This window comes from Gorilla gorilla, chromosome 6, assembly GCF_029281585.2.
Source record: "Gorilla gorilla gorilla isolate KB3781 chromosome 6, NHGRI_mGorGor1-v2.1_pri, whole genome shotgun sequence".
NCBI classification, from domain to species: domain Eukaryota; kingdom Metazoa; phylum Chordata; class Mammalia; order Primates; family Hominidae; genus Gorilla; species Gorilla gorilla.
The window spans coordinates 27,607,765-27,631,052 of NC_073230.2; the positions used below are offsets into that span (position 1 = coordinate 27,607,765).

The 23,288-nt window shown below is 35.3% G+C and overlaps 1 protein-coding gene and 1 long non-coding RNA gene across 2 annotated transcripts in view; one reads left to right on the top strand and one right to left on the bottom strand.

The window, feature by feature from the left end:
• The window catches only part of MACC1 (MET transcriptional regulator MACC1), a 310,452-nt gene that overhangs the window by 232,953 nt on the left and 54,211 nt on the right, over positions 1–23,288 (bottom strand). Inside the window, exons 4-7 of the mRNA XM_055392492.2 lie at positions 21,655–21,777; positions 18,099–20,140; positions 14,104–14,292; positions 265–1,078 (exon numbers count right to left, since the gene is read on the bottom strand). Of these exons, the coding sequence (XP_055248467.1) occupies positions 866–1,078; positions 14,104–14,292; positions 18,099–20,140; positions 21,655–21,769 (2,559 nt within the window). The 5' untranslated portion in view covers positions 21,770–21,777 and the 3' untranslated portion in view covers positions 265–865. The remainder of the gene's footprint in view (positions 1–264; positions 1,079–14,103; positions 14,293–18,098; positions 20,141–21,654; positions 21,778–23,288) is intronic.
• LOC109027567 (uncharacterized) lies at positions 1,836–13,442 on the top strand. The gene is made up of 4 exons (XR_002006633.2): positions 1,836–1,940; positions 7,354–7,464; positions 10,346–10,500; positions 13,178–13,442. It is a non-coding gene; the product is annotated as an uncharacterized lncRNA (long non-coding RNA).

The window sequence follows — 23,288 nt, forward strand, 5'->3', positions numbered from 1 at the left end:
GCAGGATTAGAGAGGTCCCAAGATGCTGAAGGAAGCTGATGAAAACACTAGGTCCATGCATGCAGACAACAGATTTCTGATAAGTCATATTTTCCTTCTGTCAGTCTTTCAAGAGACGATGAAAAAGAGTAGCAAGTCTCACTTAAAATGAAACGGCGACTGTTTCCCTGTAAGTCTTAACACGCATTTTGTTTTTACTATTCTGTTATGCAGTATGATTTTTTAAAAAGAAATAGAAACAGGTTTTTCAAGCAGAAAACCTACTTTGTACTGGCTATGTAGCCTCAGACGTTCTCTCCACTTCTGAGTTTCTCCCCATGAAAAATGGGGGTGATGCTGGCGAACCCCACTGATGAACTGAAGAGGTCAGGTGTGGAAAGCAGGCAGCCGTGACTGGCCACAGGGTGTGTGCTTGCTTTCCCTCTTTCTAGCTGCCTCCTGGGAACACTGCCTTGTTCATGTTGATAGTCTCTAGTTTACCCAGATATCTGTGTGATGTAATTATTCAAACAGCTTTGACTTAGTAAATTTAAAATAACACTGAAAGAGAGAGAGGGCACTTTTCTTTTTTCTTTCCTTTCTAAGAACAAAGCAGCCTAATACTTGTATTTGAAACATACACAAAAATACATATTTGAGGATAAAACCCATCTTGGTTATCAGTTAGGCTGTGATTTCATCAGAAAAAAATTGGTTTTGAGCATGAAGAAAATTAATATAATGCTTTTCTGAGATTCTTTCTTTCTTACACACACACAGACACAACACAGACACACACACACAGACACACACAGACACACACAGACACACACACACACACACCATTACCTCATTTTCCCTCCCAACAAAAACACACCCTTTGTTTCTATACTTCCTCAGAAGTGGAGAATGCAGTTACTCTCAAAACCTCCAAAGAATTTACTAGTATTAAAACTCCAGCTAATTCTCTCCAGTGTTTAGTCACAGGGTTTTTCATTCTGTCCAAAGCTGATTGAAGGTCTTGTAACACATCTCTGTGGTTATTTCCATAGTGAGCACTCCAGGTATACAGAAAATCATAGGCAGGTTTCCACATCATCTATAAAGAAAAAAAATAGATTGGAGTAGTGTGGAAGTAGAAAGGAGAGGAAAATCGTTTTTAAAAAAAAGATGTAAAAAGCCTCTTAAGATTTAAAATAAAACGGAATACCAATTACACATGGACTTATTTGATGTCATAGAAAATATGGTTTAATAACTATCAGCTTCCTGTTATATCCCTGTGTTTTTAAAACTAGAGATTTTAAAAATAATAACTACAAATAGGGCCTTTTTTCCCTTGATCCATCATCTATACATTGCTGTTGCCTTAATGTGAATATAAAATTCCTTGCACAATTTTTTGATGGTAACAAATGTTATTGAGATAGGCTTTTTACTATTTGAGAGACTTTTAAAGTTAATTATTATTATTATACCTATCTGTGGTGAGTTTTATGACACCAAATAATATATCAGGAGAGAAATAGTATATTTAACATTTTACATTATTTTATTCGAGCAAGTCTATAAACAAGCAAAAATCTAGCTTCTTGATCAAGTCAAGATGAAAGCAAAAATATAGTTCTCTAATTTAAAATATTTATTTCATGATATATTTTATAATCGAAAGAAAAACCAATATTCAATGCTGCTGCTTTTTGCTTTTCCTAAGCACCTACCCATACCAATGATGTCATTGTTTCCATAGAAATAAATGTACGTCAAAGAGAAACTTCACATACAAGCATGTATGTAATGGTAACCAAGGCAACCAGGCTAGAGAGAGAATAGAGACAAAGGCAGACCAAATAAGACAAATTGTAGAATACACACACACACGCACACACACACACACGTCACACACACAGCACCTTAAAATGAATTTTCTCTAGGGAAACAACAAAATGAACCCTGCACTTGTAATTGGAATATTTGAAATATAAACTTTATTAGGTGCTTATTCTGGGGGGTTCACTGAACTAATTTGGTTGTGATTCTATCATTTGCAAAATGTAGGAACATAGACTCCGAGCTAAATATCATGCAGAACTGCCCTTTTAAAGTAGAACCTCTATCACAGTTCAGTAATATCACATGAACTAAAGCCTTGGCATATAATTTTCACCATCCTCCAATATCCTCATATAGTCTAATTTTAAAGTTAAAAGAATTAAAGACCTAAATAGGGAGTTCCATTATGTATTTGATTCAATCCACATAAAAGGCTCTAAGGACAATTTAATGTTATTTGTCCAAACTGGCATTCCTGGGAAGCCATGAACAGCCATTTCCTCATCTCTCTTGACAAAGCTTAATTTTGCAAGGTAGAGAAGAAAAGACAATTATCAAAGTTATACCATATTGGCATATGGTGCAGCAACAAAAATCATCTCAGATTTTTGTGTATAAGTTTTACCCTCACCAACCGGATTAATAATTTTATCTTCTATGTCTGATAGAATGTGAATGAGGCATCTGCTCATCTATATTTCTGAAGATTTACATTGAAATCAAACTTCTCAAAGTACAATTGCCACTAGTTTCTCAACAATGGAATATCAGTTGAGACACAGTAATGGAACCTTTTTTGTCAGACTCAATCTTGGTTGTCACCGCTCAGTTGCAAAGAATCACTAAACAAATAGATTATTCTGTAGTGGGTATATTCTGTCTATAAAATCTCTGAGACGTGGATACTAACTTCTATTCACTTAAAAGTCCCCGATGCTCAACGAACTGGTTCAAATTGTCACGTATTTTTTAAAATAATGGTGTTTATAGCTAAAAGCTTCTAAGACTGTTCTAAGTCTGCTAGTGATTGAGTCTGATAAATGATGTATTTGAAGATATTTTATGATAAACAGCAACTTAAAACATTTCTGTAAAAAGGGGTTGGCATAGTAGATTAGCGTAAAGCATCGCAGAAAACAAGACGTCTCAAGAATTATAAATGGGTAATTTTGGGGTTGTCCACTACACTACAGATTCAAATACTTTTATAGTCAAAAGCAGCCAATATGGCCCCACCTACTTTCATGGGAAGAAAAGCTCTGTATCTATGGCCTATCTTGCTGCAGGACTGTGAATTGCTATGTAGAGAGGAGCCCTTAGGCACACTCAATCAAGAAGCAGCTTCTCCATGCTGTTGAGGACAGGAAATACCACAGGTGATGCAAAAAATAGAAACTACAGATTCAGGAAAGGTCCGATGACACATCTACTCATGCACTTATGCAGAGCACCACATAACGTCCTCACATTTGGCAATTTGTTGTTATTGTTGTTGCTTTGCTTTGTTTTTTTTTGGAGATGGAGTCTCGCTCTGTCACCCAGGCTGGAGTGCAGTGGTGTGATTTCAGCTCACTGCAACCTCCCACTCCCTGGTTCAAGCAGTTCTCCTGCCTCAGCCTCCCGAGTAGCTGGAATTACAGGCACACGCCACCACGCCCAGCTAATTTTTTTGTATTTTTAGTAGAGACAGGGTTTCACCACCTTGGCCAGGATGGTCTTGATCTCCTGACCTCATGATCCGCCCGCCTCGGACTCGCAAAGTGCTGGGATTACAGGCATGAGCCACCACGCCCAGCCCTACATTTGGCAATTTGTACTAACAACAGAGTAGTGTCGACAGCTCTTGCAAATCAGAGAAATTTGGGTACAATACTGAGTCCTAGGCCCTAATTAAGATTTTTGAAGGTGTAAAGACTTCCCAAGAGTCCCCTGAATTTGTCTGAAATGCAAGCGGGAATATTGCCCTAAACCGATTTGAGATTCCCTGGAGTGTAAACTGTAATCTGGCTAGAAATGGATAAAAGAGCATTGGGCTGAAAACAATAGGGCGTTGGTAAACTTTATGATTTACACTAAAATATGAGCATACTCTGTATTCCATTTTTCTTCCTCATTGCAGCAAATTAAACCTGAATATTCCTTTGGTGCAAAAATTCATCTTCTGTATACAAAATCATTGGTAGCTCTCAACAAAGATGATAGAGAAACACTTTTATAGCATAAATACAATGAAAATATTCAACATTATCATTGTTCATTAACTATTTCGCTTATCAAATCAAGGTTTATTGAGTACCTTCCACTACAATAAATTTTGTTACAGTAAGAAATAAAATGATGAATATTGCATGACTCTTGCTTTTAGAAGCTTATAGCGTAGGAAGGAGATAGACACTTGCACAAACACTGGCACAAGGGATTAAATAGGATGTGATAATAACAGAAAAACTCAGAAATTACTTGCATATTTTAAATCAGTGTGAGAAAAAATGATTGTTGTATTCACTGATGCTATAATGGAAAGAAAGATAGGTTTGGGTGTCAGAGTCCTGTGTCTACATCTGAGTTCTGTTGCCTATTTGATAGGTTAATTTGATACACTAATCAAGTTATTTCAGCTTGGAATTTTTTTAATCTATAAAATATGGATAATCATTCCCAAATTTTGTGTTCAAAATACCTCATGAAGTATCTGGCATATAGTTTGCATTTATACTTCTTAATAGGATAGAGAAGAAAGTACTTATTTTTTTTGGCAAGGGCAAGCTAAAGAGCCTATTTTCAGCCCTACTGAATGTCAAGCAAAAGGGAGGGTATCTGATAAAAAATTACAATTGGAATGAGGAGATGACCTTGAGAGGACAGACAAGGGTTTAGCATCACTTGTGCTACAGGGATGGCAAAACACATGAGAGTAGAAGAAAATGCCAAGGAAGAGAAAAAAGGGATACAAAATTTAATTCGCAACTAAGTCAATTATTAGTGGCTACAAGAGAGAAATAGAAGCAATAAAAGGATGGGGAGAAGCTGGAGTCAAAGGGAAAGAAAGTGAATCACATGCTTCATCTTGCAAAAGCCAAGAAGTATAATAACATCCCAAGAAGGACATGCATTGGCTTGCTAGAGCCAGCTCACACAAGCTCCCTGGATATCCTCCCAACTCCATGTTCCACAATTCCAGTGACACCACAATGGTAGGTTAAAATGATGTACGATCAGAATATTTACACTAAGAACATTAACAAAAGCTATAAGTTTAGATTTTTTCCCTCTGCAGGGTTCGTTGTTAAACATATGCCAGTGTAACACTGAGGACTTCCCTTTTCTGTTACCTCCACTGCTACCTGTAACATCAACAATGTGGGAATATAAAGAAAAACTTGGCAAATCCAGGATTTTGGAAATTAGCAGGACTTTGGTAACTTGGAGAAGGCAGTTTCAAGAGAATAGTCGGGGGCATACGACAGGTACAAACAGGTATCAAAGAAATGGAAGACACGAAACAAATGGGTCACATCTGAAATTTGAGTGTCAAAGGAAGAGAGACAGAACCGGAACAAGCAGCAGTAGAAAATAGAGGTATTTTTAAAAGAAAAACAAATTTAGAAAGTAATATCCTACCAGAACAAGCAGCAGTAGAAAATAGAGGTATTTTAAAAAGAAAAAAAATTTTTAAAGTAATATTCTATGATGGCAAGGGGATTTGGGTTTGAATCTTAGCTTTGCCATATGGAGAATTTAAGGTTAATGAGGCTTAAAGAGGTAGCATACATAAAGCACCCGAGAAGAAAGGTTAACTTCCTTTGGCAGAAACATAAATACAAAAAGATGTTAAAATCATTATGGAGTTAGGGCACAAAATTAGAGGGGCAAGTATCATGATAAATCGAGAAGGAATGAGAACAAAAGCATATGTCAAGAGTTATGTACTTAATACACTGATAAAAAATATTAAATTGGGGGAACTATGTTTTCCCTTAATAAGTAAATCTCTAGGCTGGGGGTGGTGGCTCACGCAAGTAATCCCAGCACTTCTTTGGGAGGCTGAGGTGGGTGGATCATGAGGTCAGGAGTTCGAGACCAGCCTGGCCATTATGGTGAAGCCCTGTATCTATTAAAAATACAAAAATTAGTGAGGCGTGGTGGCACGCGCCTGTAGTCCCAGCTGCTCGGGAGGCTGAGGCAGGAGAATCGCTTGAACCCAGGTGGCAGAGGTTGCAGTGAGGCAAGATCATGCCACTGCACTCCAGCCTGGATCTCAAAAAGAAAAAAAAAAAAAAAGTAAATCTCTATTTGAGCTTTGCCTTAACAAAACCTGATTAATGGTCCAGGTCTCATCAATACAGTAAATAGACTAATCAGTTGTTTAATTGTCCTTTGTGGAATAGATATATGAACATTTGGACACAAGTTCTAAAGATACTTTTTTTTTTCTGCATTTTTTATCTCAATTCATTCTGGTTTTCTTAAACAGTAAATACATTTTATCCAAGGCAGAGACATAAGAGGTAATTTGTGTACATTAATTAACAATAAACTCTATGAAATTTGCCCTAAAATATCTACCCAGTAAGGTCACAAAAAATTCTAAATTTTGTAATAAATTACAAAGAAAATGAAGTCATCTTTTCTGGAAATGTTTGAAGGAATAAAATGCGTAGAATAAATAATTTTCTTTCCGGACTGACTAACATTTAATCCTCCGAAGGCTAGAAAGGAGTTGCAGACAGCCAAGATCTCTTCCAGATTTATGTTGTCTTGTATCTATTCTGTGTTTTAAAAATAGTTCTTCCTCTCTTGCTCAATGTTATGATTAGAAAAGATATGCAGAAACTCTGCACTTGTGTTTTGAAAAATCTAAAGGAAAGCCCTCTCAGGAGGGCTTGATTTTTAGGTGTTAAATTATTCTTAACCACAAAAATTATCTCACCCTTCTCATTTCTATCACAAATATTTAATACATAGGCTGCATTCTTATGCCTCTATTCTTAGATTTTTAATGGTAACTTCATGATGTTGCAGTTTCATTCTTGAATAGGAAGCGTGAGGCTGATAAAAGCACATAGTTGTTAATTTTCATCTATGTGCTTTTCTTTTTATAAAAAAGGGCAGCAGCATGAGTAAGCATTTAACATACAAAGTTGAGCAGTTTTTCAAAGTTCAAGCTTTTGTGTGGAAGAAGTGTGTCTTAGGTTATCTTTTCAGTGTTATAGGACAAAGTAAAAAGTAATGGAGCAATAAACAGTAATAAGTGGGATGCCAAAAGAAGTGAAATAGGAATAAAGGCAAAAAATATATAGTTTTCCAAATTTAGAGTGCTCATTCCCAGAAGCCAATAAGACTCATTAGAAAATGCACTAGAAAATGAAATGCCACATGAGTAAAAGAAATTCAGATTTGAGCATAGCACTATATGTCTTTTTTTAGCTTATAAAATATGAATAGCATAAAGAATGCAATTGGTTTTAACTACTTTTGGATAATTACATTTTGTCACATTAAAGGATTAGTAATCCACTTACTTTTCCTGTAAACTTACAGGAACAACATTTCATTTTCAGTACCATTAGCTGAAGAAGTATTAAGGCAAGGTTGCCTTCTTAATGATTATTACATGTGTTCTATCCTCAGTACGTCATTTACAATATTCAGGTAAGCTTTAACATTTAACATTTAATATTACCTATAATTAGTAAGTACATAAATATTGTTGAAGGTAAGATTGCTGTTGTCTTCAGAAGAGAAGAGAGGCTAACATATCTGGGGGCCCCTATGTCCTCACGAGGGAGATGCTGCTTGGTTAAAACTTGACACAAGATTCCACTGAAAAAGTCTATTTGAGGACAACCAGCTAAATTTGGGAGAGAATAACCACTTGGAACTTCAGGGGTTAAGCATGAGCCAGAGGAAGACAGAGGACCTATTCCTTGCTAGTGCATCTGCTTAAATAGTCTAACATTATAGGAAAACCTGCTGGTTAAGCCATCTTACCAATTCCTAGTTGGGAGGATTCCTCATTGCCTCCTCATCGTCACTGCCACCCATGCCCCTGCCAAAAACATATATTCATGGAGACAACTGACACCAATGTTTAAAGAAACTGGGCTTCTTCAATTTAATTTTTCAATGTAAACATTAAAACACATGAAAACAAATGAAAAAATACAGTGTCAAGAGCTCTGGATTTAGAGGCACACATCTTGGTTTAAATCTAGACTCTTGGTTTAGTAGTTCCAGGATCTTAGGTAAGCTATCAACTTTCTTTAGGCCCTTGCTTTCCCCTTCTGGCAAATGAGAAAAAAGGTGTACCCAATGCTATAAAAGAATTGCTAAATATACAAAGGAATGGACGTAAATGTTTTTGGCACACACCAAGTGCTCAATTAATGTTAATTATAGTTGAGTTTAAAGTTAAGTAACAAAATCACAGTCAACTATCCAGGAAAAGAACCCAGGTAACCTTGCTATAAATCTAGGGCCATTTTACTAAAGTATTGCCACAACTTTATTTCGTTATTAAGCAGTTCTAACAAATGCTGATTTTGGTCTTATACATAGCTGGATTTTGGTTTTCTGAAATTCCTTATTGTTTATGTTCCCTAGTACTAAAGCTTGAAAAAGAAAACCTAAAGTCAAAATTAAATAGTGTCTTTAAATCCATTTTAAATTTTCTTGATAATGTTTAACTTAATATGCATGTTATTTCTATTTGATTTTCAGTGTATAATATAGAATTAAGTCAAAGATCATAGGAATACAATGTGTTACCCCAGAAATTTCACTGTGCTATCTTTGTTTTCTTTCTTACCTCATTCCTCCCAAAATGGAGTATCTTTTTGAAATTAAAGTTTGTAACAAGTATAGAATTGTACAAAGTGGACAATGGTAATCTAAATAACATCACTGTGCCAAATCTCTAGTTCAAACAATGAAGATTTGAGATATCATTCTATACATTTTACAACTGGTATGTGAATTTCCATATAATACTTTTCCCTTCTCTAAGAAATTATAAATATATTTCTCATTTCAAAAGAACAGCAAACAAAGGAATTAAGTATCAAGGCTAGAACTGAACCAGGCCCTGATACAGAACTTGATAATTCAACATCCCTGTAAGCAGAATCCAGAAGTTGCCATGTAAGCCAGAAAACCATATAGCCCAAGGACATTTCTTTTAACTTTTGTGAGAGATAATTTCCAAGGAAAATTAAATGTTGTTAAGCCCATAAGAAATAAGCTGATCAGCCAAGACTTTATCTCATTTTTTTCCATGCATTGCTATTCTGCCAGTTTCTCAGATGAGAAACCTTGAAATAACTGCTAACTTTTTCCTTACATTCTTCCTATAGGCACTGTCAGTCACATTACTAAAAAAACAGTGTATTTTATTCTATTTTCCAAAAATTACTCAAAGTTATATAGTTGTCAAATTCACCTTTTCCTCTTCCTCTTCATTAAAATAATAAATAATATGTATTTAGTGATTACAATATGCAAAACATTGTCCCAAATATTACACATTTATTATCTCATTTGATCTTCTAAACATCCAGTGAGTAAGATAGTATTATTCTCCTTACTTCACAGACACACAAAATAGATTCCCAGAAAAGTAAAGTAGTTTGCCCAAGGCTTGAGGGCTGATAGATGGTAGAGGTGGAACAGAAGTCCAGCCAAGAATCTTAACCTCTATGCTCTGGTAGTCACTGAAGACTCCCCTCCATTGCTACCAACATATGTACCTGACCACATCACCCAGTAATTATTAAGGTGAACTCTCCCCTCCAGGCCACATCTTCTCAGTGGTCCCTAGAGCTCACTGATATTTAGAAGCACTGAAGTCTACTTCTGTTCCTCTCCAATTACTCAAAGGCCACCCATCCTTCAAAGCTAGCATGTGTCTCCTAATTACTCCTCACCACTTTGATATTTTTTAAATAAGTTAAATTTGAAAGGGCTTATCATTAGTATAATACAGTGGTTAGGACTTTATATAAGACAACGTGAATTCAGATCTAAGTACTTGCACTTAATAGCCATGTAACTGGATAAATTACACAAATACATTCACCTTCAGTTTGTATATATGTAAAGAGCAGATGGCTATAATGTTTTCCTTACAAAGTATATTGAAATAATAGAGATACTGTAAAGAAAATGCTCATAATGACTAGCTGACAATGAACATTCGGTAAGTTACAACTATTACCATTGTCATCTAGTCATATACTTTTAAGAAATATTATAACAATTCAAATATTGACAGTTTATCCCAATTCCCAGGCCAAAGTAAAACCTGGTTTTTGAGGAAAAAATAATCATATTGTGTGTTTTTTACGGCTCCTAAACCAACGTCCAGAACTGATAGACCCAGAATAAGTGTTAAGTATATGGATTAATTAAATACTGAAGGCTAGGACACAGATATAAGATACTAAATAAGTGGAAAGAATTCCATGTGGAATTCATTCACTTATAGAAAATAACTAAAACTTCTTGAAAATCAACAACTTTCTTATCTTTAATCTAGACTTGGAATAAAGTACTTTGAACTCCCCAGCGGCCAGTCAGAAAATGAGGAACAGGTTGTGAATAGAAGATACAAAGGAGTATTAGATCTGCATTGATTAAATGGTGACTACAAATAGACTTAAAATACATCTTCCCAATTATGAATCTCTACAGGTGAGTAATTTCTGAGATGAAAAAAAATTACCATTAGGAACATTGACTTCTCTGGCTTCCATTGGGAGAGTGGCCCATTCTGGCAGGTCAGATAAGAAACTATTATCAACAGGACTATTCGTGCCTGTGGCTGAGGTAGAGCCCAGTGGGCAAAGGTAATTGAAGAAAGGAAGTGAGGCCAGAGTGGTGGCTCACACCTGTAATGCCAGCACTTTGGGAGGCCGAGGTGAGTGGATCACCTGAGGTCAGGAGTTCGAGACCAGCCTGGCCAACATGGCAAAACACCCATCTCTACTAAAAATACAAAAATCAGGCAGGTATGGTGGCATGCGCCTGTAATCCCAGCTACTTGGGAGGCTGAGGCAGGAGAATCTCTTGAACCTGGGAGGTGGAGGTTACAGAGAGTTGAGATCGTGCCATTGCACTCCAGCCTGGGTGACAGAGCCAGACACTGTCTCAAAGGAGAAAAAAAAAAAAAAAAAAAGAAAGGAAGTGAAACTTTAGTGTCCTTGGTGAATATGTGTCCTTATTAAACAAGATAAAAATGGCATAATCTATATTGTTAAGCAAGGGGGCCAATGAGGGAGCCATAGAAAAAGTATTGTCATTTGTGGTAACCATCCCTAGAAGGCTAAGTGAAGAGCACCCAATTTAGGCCAGTGAATTTCTTATCTCTGAATCCCCAGCATGTCCCCTTGTAAAATTCAACATTTAAAAAGTGAGCTATTTTTCTAATATTCTATTGATTCCTTTTTTTAAAAATTAAAGCTCTAAATATATTCAGAAAACTCCAATAAATTTTCACTAACTTTCACGGAAGAACCTTGGCAATAGTGACATCTTTGTATAGCGTAAGTGCATTTTTTCTGAAAGAAATACTCTGAAAAACATACTTTGCTTATTATCAGATTCCAAGCTTTACAGCTTTACTTTTATGCAGTAATTACCATGTCATTAGAAAAGTTGAGTAACATTTCTTAAAATTTAACTTGAGGAGATGGTTAATTTCAAAAGTGACATTCTCAAAAGTTTCCAAACAGAGGCTTTTTCTTCACCTTAGAAAAAATTAAGAAATGGTTAAGGTGTTCAGAAAATCTGACAAATTTATTATTAATATACTTCATTTTTTAACCAGCTTGAGGCTTGGTAAAGATTTAATTTTGAGGCAAATTTTGATAGTATCATGGCTACTTTACATGGCCTGAAAAGAGGACAAATAAAAAATGAAACAAGTTGCTTAACCCTGGCTGCACCTTCTGACTCTGCAACATAGTCACCATATTAAACAGTGATGGACAGAGCGTAATGGTTAAAGTCATGGACTCTGAAGTCAAATGTCTGTGCTCTAAACATGGTTCCAGGACTTTCTAGCTGTGTATGTTTAAGCAAGTTACTTATCCTCTCTATATCTTAGATATTAGTGTCTGCCCCATGAGTTTTTATTGAAAGGATTATATTAATTAATTTTTGTAATATTTCCAGAACAGTGCCTGTCACGGAGTCAGTGCCAGATAACTCTCCCTAAGATACAATAAAAATAGAACAAAGGGAAGAGAAAGAAGTTAAAGGAGAGAAAGTAAGTGAAAAAGCCCAACTGCAGGCATTGGCACACATAGAAGGCAGTTTTTGGAGTGTGTGCCCTCTGAGGAAATGACATACAGGAAAAAAAGCGGCCCAGCAACCGCTAGACCTGATTATCTCCCTGCCCCAGTGCACTTCCCTCCCTCTGCACCCCCTACCCAGAACTAATATCAGTGCGCTTTGAAAGCAACTACTTGAATTGTAAATTGATCATATTTAAGAATCTCCTCCCAAAGAGAAAAATTATACAGCTATTTTTTAGAAGGTTGGAAATTAGCATATATTTACCCATTAGTTAAGTGACCTCGTAGGTAAGATTTCTGTATATTATTTGGAATGACCTCAGGCCAATATACTGTGGGTTTTTCTAAGTATTTAATAACATGAATCTGAGAGATGACTATTACTATTAATCACAATAAGTTGAACTATCATAGAAAGACACCTAGGGGCTTTCCTTTCTGCTTCTGAGTGTTTATCAGCCTCAGGCAAAGACTTAGTCATTTATGATTTGGGCTGTGCAAAAGTAAATAATGGAAAAGTGGGTGGTTTGCTGGCCTCCATCAAGATTTAGGGGAAGACAAACTATAAACAACCACAATTAGAGAGAAGCCAGATGCTTAAGGAGGCTGACAGAATAAATAACTCTGATAAATAACTCTCAACAAAACTCTTTCAAAACAGAACATTATTAAGAAAAAAAGGTCCTGCTTTCAATTAGACAACTTTTTCATCAGTTAACTGAAATGTCCGAATCAGAAGAGCGTATCCCTCATAATATTTGTTTTTCCTTCTTAAAGGCTTCCTATCTTTCATCTCATTCTGTAAACACTTGAGTCCATTTTGTGAACTGCACCAAATGCTATATTATGCTTATTTATAGGCTGTAATGCCCTTCTAAGTTTATGGAGATAAATGTAGTCTCTGAGGGGAAAGACATCCTCAGTCCCTGGTTGCTCCTGGCTAAAGAGTCTTATTTTGGAGAAGTCCTGGCTGGAGAGCCAGGCTGCAGGAACTCAGAAACCAGCCTGCCGACACTTCCACTGCAGCTGCTGGAATTCAGCTGACTTGATTTGACTCTACTTTCCATGCAAAGGTGGCTTTGTCCTGTTCACCCAACTGGAATGGTTGCATCGAAGTAAGAAAATTTTCTCCAAAAATTAATACCCAGATCTACGCCAAAAACAAAGTGAAGAATACAGCTTCTGCCCTCACCAAGTCATCTCTAATAGAGAGATTTCCTTAAACATAAATATCTTCAAAATGCTTGTTCATTTGAGAGAAAGATACAGAATATTTTACATGTGCCCTTCGCTGGAATATTTTTATTTATTTAATTCAATAAAAATTGACTCACAGTTCTTTATGGTAATCTGGAGAAAAATATGTGTTTAACTTGTGCCTAACAGCATACATTTGTTTTGATAAAAACAATATTTTCATGGTAAATATTTACTTTGTACTAAGTGCTAACATTCTGCAACTGATGCCTGTAGTTACTGTAGGCAACATTGTGAAGGAGATAATGAAGCTCTTAATTATCAATCTCTCATCACCAGTGGCTCTACATCCACTTTCTTAATACTTCTTGTCCCTGAGCATTAGTTATTGCAAGTGACTAAGTTTATGCCTGAGGCTGATAAGTACATATCATTATGTCTTCCTCTATTGTCCTGACTTGATCCTGTCTCCCACCTTCAAAATTTACCTGTTTTATGCCTCAAGTTCTTATAGCCATCCCCACTTACTGGCCCAATTTGATCAATTAATTCATTGATCAAAGGCCATGAGAATATGAAATCCAAAAGAAGAAACATCAATATTTTAAAGGCTCTCAATGCCTTTTAAGAGTGTGTGTGTTTATTTCAGATAGTACTGATGAGTTACTAGCGCAGTGATTCAGTTAGTGGATCATCTTGGACATTCCCCCAGTGAATCCGTGAATGTGGTATGGGTTTGATTACATTAGTGTTACTTGGTCTGCAACTTTTCACTATTGAATTACACAAACAAAAGTCTTACCTCAACAGCAACATCTCCAGTGTTTCCTCGATGAGGAATTTCATATGCCTCCATTTGTTGCTTTGTGAGTCGTACTAACTTTTCAGCTAGTTCCCTCCAGCCTTTTCCAAGCTTGACAGCTGAAGTCAGAACAGCAGCTTCTTGGATAAGACGTGCGACTAATGCTTGGCAATCCATTTTCAGAAGAGCCTGCAGCAACAATTACATGTCACAATTAAAAGCAACTAACTTGGGCTTTTTTCTCTATAAATTGGAATTTTTATTACATATTCTACAAATGGGAGTCCTTTTTTTCACTACACGTATAATCGAGTTTTCTAAAGCTCAAGAAGTTGATTCACATTTAAGCAAATTCTATAAGCAAACTACAGTAGACATAACTAAGCCAGAGTTAGGGGAGATTTAGAACTAATTCAGTGGCTAATTATAGGACCTTGGATAAACCACTTAACTAATATGTGTCTTTGTATCTTTAATTGTGAAAAAAGGAAGTTAAATTACACACTTCCAATGGTACTCTGAAGTTCTGGCAGTCTCTAATTTATCACTCTAGGATTAGTTATTTACTCACGAGAAATAAAGCCTTGTTCTAGGAAAGGATTGGCTACAAGAATTTCTTTAAAGTGTATGTGAACTGGTGATGGTAAATATTATTCTATTTTCACCAAAATATGACTTAAAACATCCCAGAATCATGCCTGCTGTGTTTAAAAAAAAGAGACACTCCTTCAACTTTGAACAAAGCTATTGATGTTCATAAGTTTAAAATATATATATAAATTTATTAAAAATACTCTCCCTCATCACCAATATAATGGTATTAAACATAAAGTACAAGGTATTAAAGACAAAACACCTAGTCTTCGACAATGCAAAATAGAAAACCATCAGGCTCTTACCTAACCATGCATGTTTCAAACAAGTCTACAAGTTTGTGTTTTGCCTTGAGTACCATTTTTAAAATATGGGATTACATCTATCTATACTTCTTTGTTCAAATGAGCAAATAGAGTAGTTCCCCCTTAGGAGGGGGAATCCAAGGAGATGCAAGAATCCAAAGGAGTCACATTTCAAGGCTGTCCAGTGGATGCCTGAAACTGCAGATAGTACCAAATTTTATACACACTGTGTTTTTTCCTATACATACACACCTATGGAAAAGTTTAATCTATAAATTAGGCACAGTAAGAGATTAACAACAATAACTAGTAACAAAATATAATGATCATAACAATATACTCTAATAAATGTTATGTGAATGTGGCCTCTCTCTTTCAAAATACCTTATTGTACTCTACTCACCTATTTGTCAATCATGGTTGATGGTAGGTAACCCAAACCACAGAAAGTGAAACTGTGGATAAGGGGAACTACTGTAAACATGTTTGGTAGCCCCTCATTATTTAATGGCACTTTGGAGCTTTATCTACCAATATGAAACAATAAGTTAAAATGAATAAGCAAGTAAAGCAACTATGAAAGTTGATAGCATGTTCATTCCCCCGAAAGTATGCAATTAGAAGGACTACCCATGGTTTTGATACATAAATGGATCCATACATTTATACTGAAGAGTTATAGCCTCAGTGAGAAACAATACTGAGCTAGCGGGCCCCTGATGGTGCTTTTAGTCAACTGTGGAGTGGGGTTACTACTTTATATTCCAGTTTCTTGTTTTAGGGAAAAGATCTGTACTTGGAGTCATAAAACCTGAGTTTAAAATCCAGCTCCACATAGTATAAGACTTTACATGCATCACACAGTATCTCTATTTAATGACTTTTAAAATCAATGTAGTGTTAATTCCACTTTGTCTAAACTTCCATAATCATTGTGAAAATCAAATTGGATGCTGAAGTGCTTCAGAGAGTGTCAAGTATATAAGGACAGCCAGTCTCAATGTCAAGAGATGACTGAAGGGTTTGGATCCCACAATCTTTTTCAGCTTATCGGGTCGCTTCCTGCCACCCCAAATCAATATACAATCCTAGAAAAATGTATATTTACTATGCAAATAAAGTTTCAAGAGACAACTCTATACCCCATGCTCCATCACCTGCCAGTCAGAGAACCAGGCCTGAGCCTCTTCATACAGAAATCCTGAAACCTCCACTAAAGCTTGGAAACTCCCCGCTTGAATGGACTCTCTACTAGATTTTCTAATTAGCCACTTGAGGCACTCTGATAATTATCATACCCCAAAAAATACAGGTATGATCAGGCTTGAACTTTCAGACCATCATTAATGACCTTTGGCCATTACAACATTTTTAGGCCACTAAAAAAACAAAAGAAATTAATTTTCCAATTCAAACCTTTGCAGGTGAATGTTAAATATGAGCTATGAGAGTTAATGAGCTATTACAAAATGCACACGCAGCTTCCACCAGGTAGAGCAGCTTCTAACATTCAGTCTCCAATAGTTCTGAATGTCCCAGGGTAGGTAAGAATGCAGCACACCATAAAAAATCTATCAACTTAGCAACTGGATATTGGAGCTTTTGAATTTCAACTTCTCTAAGTATCACTGTAGAATCATCAAAAATATTGAAAGAGAGATAATGTTATATATATTTATTTATTATATGAATCATTGTTAATGCCACAGATTAAATTTGTTCTCCAAATATTTTCTACTTCTTTTGCATCTTGATTAAAACTTTGCTCCTTTGCATGAACCTGCCTATATAATTTTATTTACCTTCTACAGAGCACCAGCCTTTCACAATTATAATATTTAATACAAATACCTACACATACACAGTACTTATACAAACATTTTTATACACACACACATTACTTTGTTTCACGAAGGCATAGTGGCTTTACGCATGATTTTGAAACCAAAAAATATTCAAATCCCATCTATAAGAATAGGCAACTGTAGGACTTGGGCAAATTGTCTAACTTTTTAAGACTTGGTTTCTTCGACCTATAAGATGAAGATACTAGCTATACTTACCCCATAGAGTTGTTAATGGCTAAATAAGCACTAGAGAAGCATTAACAATCATTTTTATTTTTACACTCATGTTTTAACCATTTTTAGAAATATCTTGATTTTTTTATTTTTATAAAATATTGAATTTCTACTTTAAAGGTAAAAAGTACTTTGTAATTCTCCACTGAGCCTTCCACTGGGTTGAATACTACACTAAAGAATTTGGCCCTGAGAGTCCTATTAAAACATGAGGATTAAGATGAGAATTACTAATATCATTGTTTAGGCTGTAATGCATTGTATACATAAGAATATTAAATTGCTAAAGGATATTGGTAATACATTAAAAAAAAGAAACAGCCAGGTGTGGTGGCTCATGGCTGTAATTTCAGCACTTTGGGAGGCCAAGGTGGGAAGATTGCTTGAGGCCAGGAGTTCAAGAGCATCTTGGGAAACATAGTGAGACACTCATCCCTTAAAAAAAAAAAAAAATACCCAGGCATGGCGCCACATGCCTGCAGTCTGAGTTACTTGGGCAGCTGAGCCCTGGAGGTTGAAACTGCAGTGAGCTGTGATCGTGCCACTGCACTCCAGCCTGGGCAACAGACCCAGACTTTTTCTCAAAAAAAAAAAAAAGAAAGAAAGAAAGAAAAAAATCCCACACACACTGAAAAGTAGATCTCTAACAATGGCCAAGTTAGTTCTCTTTAGTTTGCTTTCATGTTATGGAGCCTCTCTGGTATCTTAAGAGTTGTCTAAATATTTGAGACAGGAAGAGAAGTTGTATCTGAACTGTTAAGCCAGCGCAAACAGAACTTTTTATTTTCTTTTAAAAGATGATCCCGGTTTTTGGGGAAATCACAATTGAATCTCAAGTTTAAGAAACCAGTTTTATGATCATGTAGGAAAAACTATATTTGCTATAAAGTGTCTTTAATGTATTTAAGACTGTTGAATTTTTAAACATTTCTCCTCTCACATGTTTGGTTATAAATATTGTCAAGTTAATACAATTCTCGATGGCAATTCATTACCATGATCAAGCAATACTCACCACAATAAGTTCATACAGAAACTTCCTTGTATTTCTCTCTGTGTGGCAATCTTCCTTTAACTTCTTTATAACATAAGAAACTTTTTCTGATTCTTTGTCTGCTTGAATTTGATCAAAATCTTCCAGGGACAGATGTGAGTAACCCAGAACATCAGCTAAAACTTTCCAATCATAAACTTTTTCTGACACCAAGGTTAATACAACTGAGTAGATATAAGTCAATTTTTTTAAAGGCAGGACAATTTGTTCAAGAAGATTTCTGGTTGTAAAGACACTATCTGACAGAAACATTACTTGCTCCTTTGAAATCACCTTGACATTTTTGCAGTGTACAAGTCCAATCTTACCTCTGAGGACTCCTACATACCATTCTTTCACTTTGGACTGACCAATAGCTTTTACCTTACCTTCCCCGAGGAGAGCTATTGTGTCCCCTTTGAAATATTCAAGGAAGTAATCAATCTTGCTTTGTCTTAGCACTGCCTTCAGGGTTACCCCATAGTTGGTAAAGTTCAATGTTTTATCTTGAAATGTAGGATATTTAACAAGAATTTTTGGTGATAAAGGAGCAGACTTGATTTCCTCCTTCTTCTGCAAATAGCCTGGCAGATTCGAGAGTCTTTTTAGGTTTGGGGTTGGATCAGGAGTAGTGATAGAGAACTGTGCAACTGGTTCACCATTGGGAGGCTCCACTTGAACACAAAAATCAAACAAGTGCATCTCTCTGTGCTCAACTAAAGAAAATAAAAATTGTTGATGAACTACTTCACCTGCTTCCAACTGCTTTTGTTTAATTTCTTTCCTTTCTCCTTCTGTCTTTACTTCAAAATCAGGATCACAGGAAAAAATAGAAATACTTAAATCTTGTGGCTTGTCAAGTAAAAATGACTGCTTCCCCCAGAGCTGAAACACAACTGGAGATATGTTTTTTCCACCCTTCTTAATATCAGAAATTGTAAGCTGTCCTGGCATATAATTGTGTCCACAAACTGTTAAAACAACAGTAAAACTGGGATGGATATATTTGGGTCCATAAATTCCAATTGAGGTGGTTTTGTGGATATAATCCCAAATGGTGGCAGCTGGTGACTGAAGAGCTTTAGCTTGTGCAGCAACCACTAGATACGTTACCTGACTCAAGTCGATTAGCTTGACTTGGATGGTGTCTTTATAAATGTAGCAGTTGCTTAAAACTTTAAAAGGGCCTTCTTTACCCAAGCTGTGTAAACACACCATTTCTGTCATGACTTGGCTGAAAGGATCCTTTCTTACTTCAGCCCCAATTTTCATCTCCAGCAAAAGGGCTTCCATTGTATTGAGGTTGCCTAACATGATTTCCAACAACGGGCTCACAGTGCACGAAAGATCATGGTTAAGCATGTGTGGCGGATCAAGGAAAGCCGTTAGAGACACCTCTTGGAATTCTCCCACAGCCACATGACCTTGGGGCACATGAACAGTGATGTCTGATTCAGGTAATTGTACTGACCCTCCTTGATGGTTTACTTTGCAAGCTATGGTGACCTCCGCAAGTTGTGTCTGGGCCCATCCAGGGCTCTGACTAATTGTATTCAAATCAAGGCAGGAGCGGGCCAGCTGGCGTTGACTTAACCAAGCCATTTTATAAGCCTCCCGATCATTTTTAAGCCACTCTAAGTCGTGTAGTAGGATCTGGTCAGAGTTATGTATACTCTGATGGGCATGTGCTGTGTCGTCTAAAATGTCCAGAAGTTCTGAAACACTTTTAGATCTTCCAGAATTTCTTGAGGAAGTCTGCCTAAGTAACTGATGCACATCAAGTTCATCACCGGAGGAATCAAAAGAATTTCCATTTTCTATTTCTCTAAAGAAAAGAAAAGGATCTTCCTTTAAGATGGAAATATTATTTCTCTTCCTGTTATTTCTTAGTTGAGTTATGTCATCCAAAAATGGGTTAGAAGCAGACAGTTGATTCCAGAATGGATTTGCAACTTTGGAAGCATTATTACCGTGAAGGGTGAAAGCATCCGGCCAATTGTGAAGCAAGTCTGGGTCCTGGCATTCTTGTTATTTAAGGAAAGACAAAGCAAAACAAAGATAAGGTGGCATTGTGAGTTACAATCAAGATTAATTTTTCCCATAGCTTAAAAATTCAGGACTTACTTTTCATTTTTCTTTCTGATCTCTAGTCTACTAGCTAACACAAACTCAATGTTAAATTTGCTCAAATTTATATGTAATGAGAGAAGAATATTTTTTCTACCAGGTTATTTTTTGAACATACGTAATGTTATTTTAAGACATCATGATTTCTAAACTAAACAAATAAATATTTAATATGACATAATAATATATTTAACACATTTTCTTGACAATGACTCAGACTAGCATGTGCTTATGCTTTATTATTTTATGTATCATGTTTACAAAAGCAAATTTCTGGTCAAATAGAATAAATCAGTTATTCAATTATCCATATTTTTCTAAGCATTGAATTGTTGGTTTCATTATATTCAGAATATTAATTTAATATTTTCCTTTTCAGATAATATCGAATATGTAGAAAATATCAAACACATCTGTTAATATTTAAAATAATGTTTAAAACAATATGCTAAATTAGAAAGTCATTAATTTATTAGATAATTCTATAATTTTGTATTGAAAAATGTTAATAACATTAACATTTTTCAGGAAAAGGAATTCATAAAATGAACATTGAAAATTTAGACCGCCATTGGTTTTATGGATTAAATGAATTCATTGCACTCAAGCCTGCAATGGCAAATAATAATTTTACCACTAGAAATTGAAGCATTATTACTTTGGAAAGTAAGTGTCTTAAGAATTTGTAACATTAAAATCTTTACATTTCTATTATAAGAATTTCTAGATATCTCACAACATTGAAGCCATTTTTTGTTTGTGTAGAGCAACTCATACTTGGTCATTTCTTAGTAAATAATTATAAAGACTCTGTAGACTTTGTGAAGCTAGTGCTGCTTTTAGAGACAGGCAGAAGAGCCAACCAAATTTTCAGAAGTTCTACTGAAAAAATAATTCAAGCAAACTGTCAGAATTTCTTTTGTTTAATATACATAGAAACATTATCTTAATTGAAATGTTTTTAAGTGTTTGTTACATGCTAAAAATTAGAAGATGGATTTTGAAAAATAAAGGTGGCATTTCTCTTACATTCACACTTTTCTTTAATACAATTACCCCTAACTCTCTTAAAACTTACTTTTCCTCTGAGGATCAGGTTAATTTTTTGATGCTCCATGAAGATTTCCTAGGTCAATCAACCTTCAGAGAGCCTTTTTACCCCCAAATTCATTACAGTTATTGCATATAACATTCACTTATTAACAACATTTTTCCTTTTTATAATATTTATCATAATCTGTTGGCTGTGCTATTTTATTTTGCACATCTTTTTAACTATTTCTATGATAAAAACAAGATTTTATAATTCTTTTCATCTTCCAGCATTTTCAGAGGTAGACCTTCAACAATTATTGGTGATGAATTTCATGTACTTACATGGACAAATCACAACAGTTATAAATTCCCATACCTGTAGTATTGCAACTTTTTGAGAGTTTTCCAGCTTCCATGTCAATCAAATTTGCTTCAGACCTACTTTGTGCAATTCTTCCTGACCAAAAATGTTTTCTTTCAGTGATTAGCATTTTTCCACCTACAAAGTAAATAGATAAGTATTTTTTGTAAGCATACATATACATGCTGGCAGAGAAAATAAACTCAGAGACATCATAAGCATTTCTATAAAGAACTACATGTGAAAATCCTCTATATAAATCTTCTACTCCTGGTAGGATACTCGACTAGACATACTAAAATATGTGTTAGCACTCCACTAAAAAATGATCAAATTCCAGATTAATACCAATAACCAAATCTGGAAATATATTACTGATCCCATATAAAAGCAATTAATGAGAATTCCAAGGACAACAACAACAACAAAAAAATAGTAAGTTGAAAACTAAGTAAATAAACATTTCCTGTTTGGCAATTGGAGGACTAAATATCACAAACTAAAAATTTTCCCCTAAATCCTTGTATACATTCGATGCAGTTCCATGAAAAATTGCACGTAAATGTGTATGTGTATTTGTTACTTCTTTTTTAATAGTTAAAATTTTATTTATTTCTTAATGGATAAAATTGTATGTATTTATTGCATAGAGCATATTGTTTTGAAGCAAGTTGTTTAACAACACATACAGCAGCAATAACTTCTTAAGCTATTTTAATATTTACATAGAAAAGCAAAGAGCTAATACTCAATCCAGAAGAAGAGCATGACAGAAGTAACTGCATTACCTATCAGATATCAGCATTTATTATAAATAGGATCTAAGTAAGACAACATGGAAGTGGAACATAAATATATGAAGGACACAGAATAGAGATCTCAGAATCAGACCCACCCTTATATGAAGGATTGATACATGGCACAGGCGGCCAAACAGAGTGGTGTGGAAATGGTGGATTATTCATTAAACAGTGATGTTGCCATTTGTTGTGCATGCTAAAAAAAATTACATTGATCACTATCTCATCCCGTGCACAGAAAATAAATGCCAAGGGATTAAAAAACCTAAAAGTGAAAACAAAACCTTAAAATTTGAAAGATAGTCTAGAGATCGTCTTTATGTTTTCTGGGAAGGAGAGAATTTCTTAAACAAGGCACACACACTTATGCAATATGCAAATCCTAAAAAATAAAACCACACATTAGAATAAGACATCCTATATAGCAAAGGACATCAGTAAAAACACAAGCCAAAACTAGGACAATTTATTTTCATTGTACATGACTGAAAAAGGAAAAATAATTGGATTCCAAAATATATCAAAGATTCCCGCAAATCAATAAACAAAATAAAACAACGCTATAGAAATTTTTGAAAAAATTCTCTGAATGAACATATCTCAAAAAATGGAAACACAAATGGTCCCTAGATATATGGAAATATGATCAATCTCATTGGTAATTAGGAAAACGCAAAATGAAACCCCAAGAAACACAATTTTTACCTATGAAATTTGCAAACATTTTAGTCTAGTAACACCAATTATTGACAAATATGTGCAACAAAGGGAAAGCCTATATACTTGTCGTGGAAGTGTCAATATGTGCAACCACTTGGAAGTTAATCTGACATTGTCTAGGAAATAGGC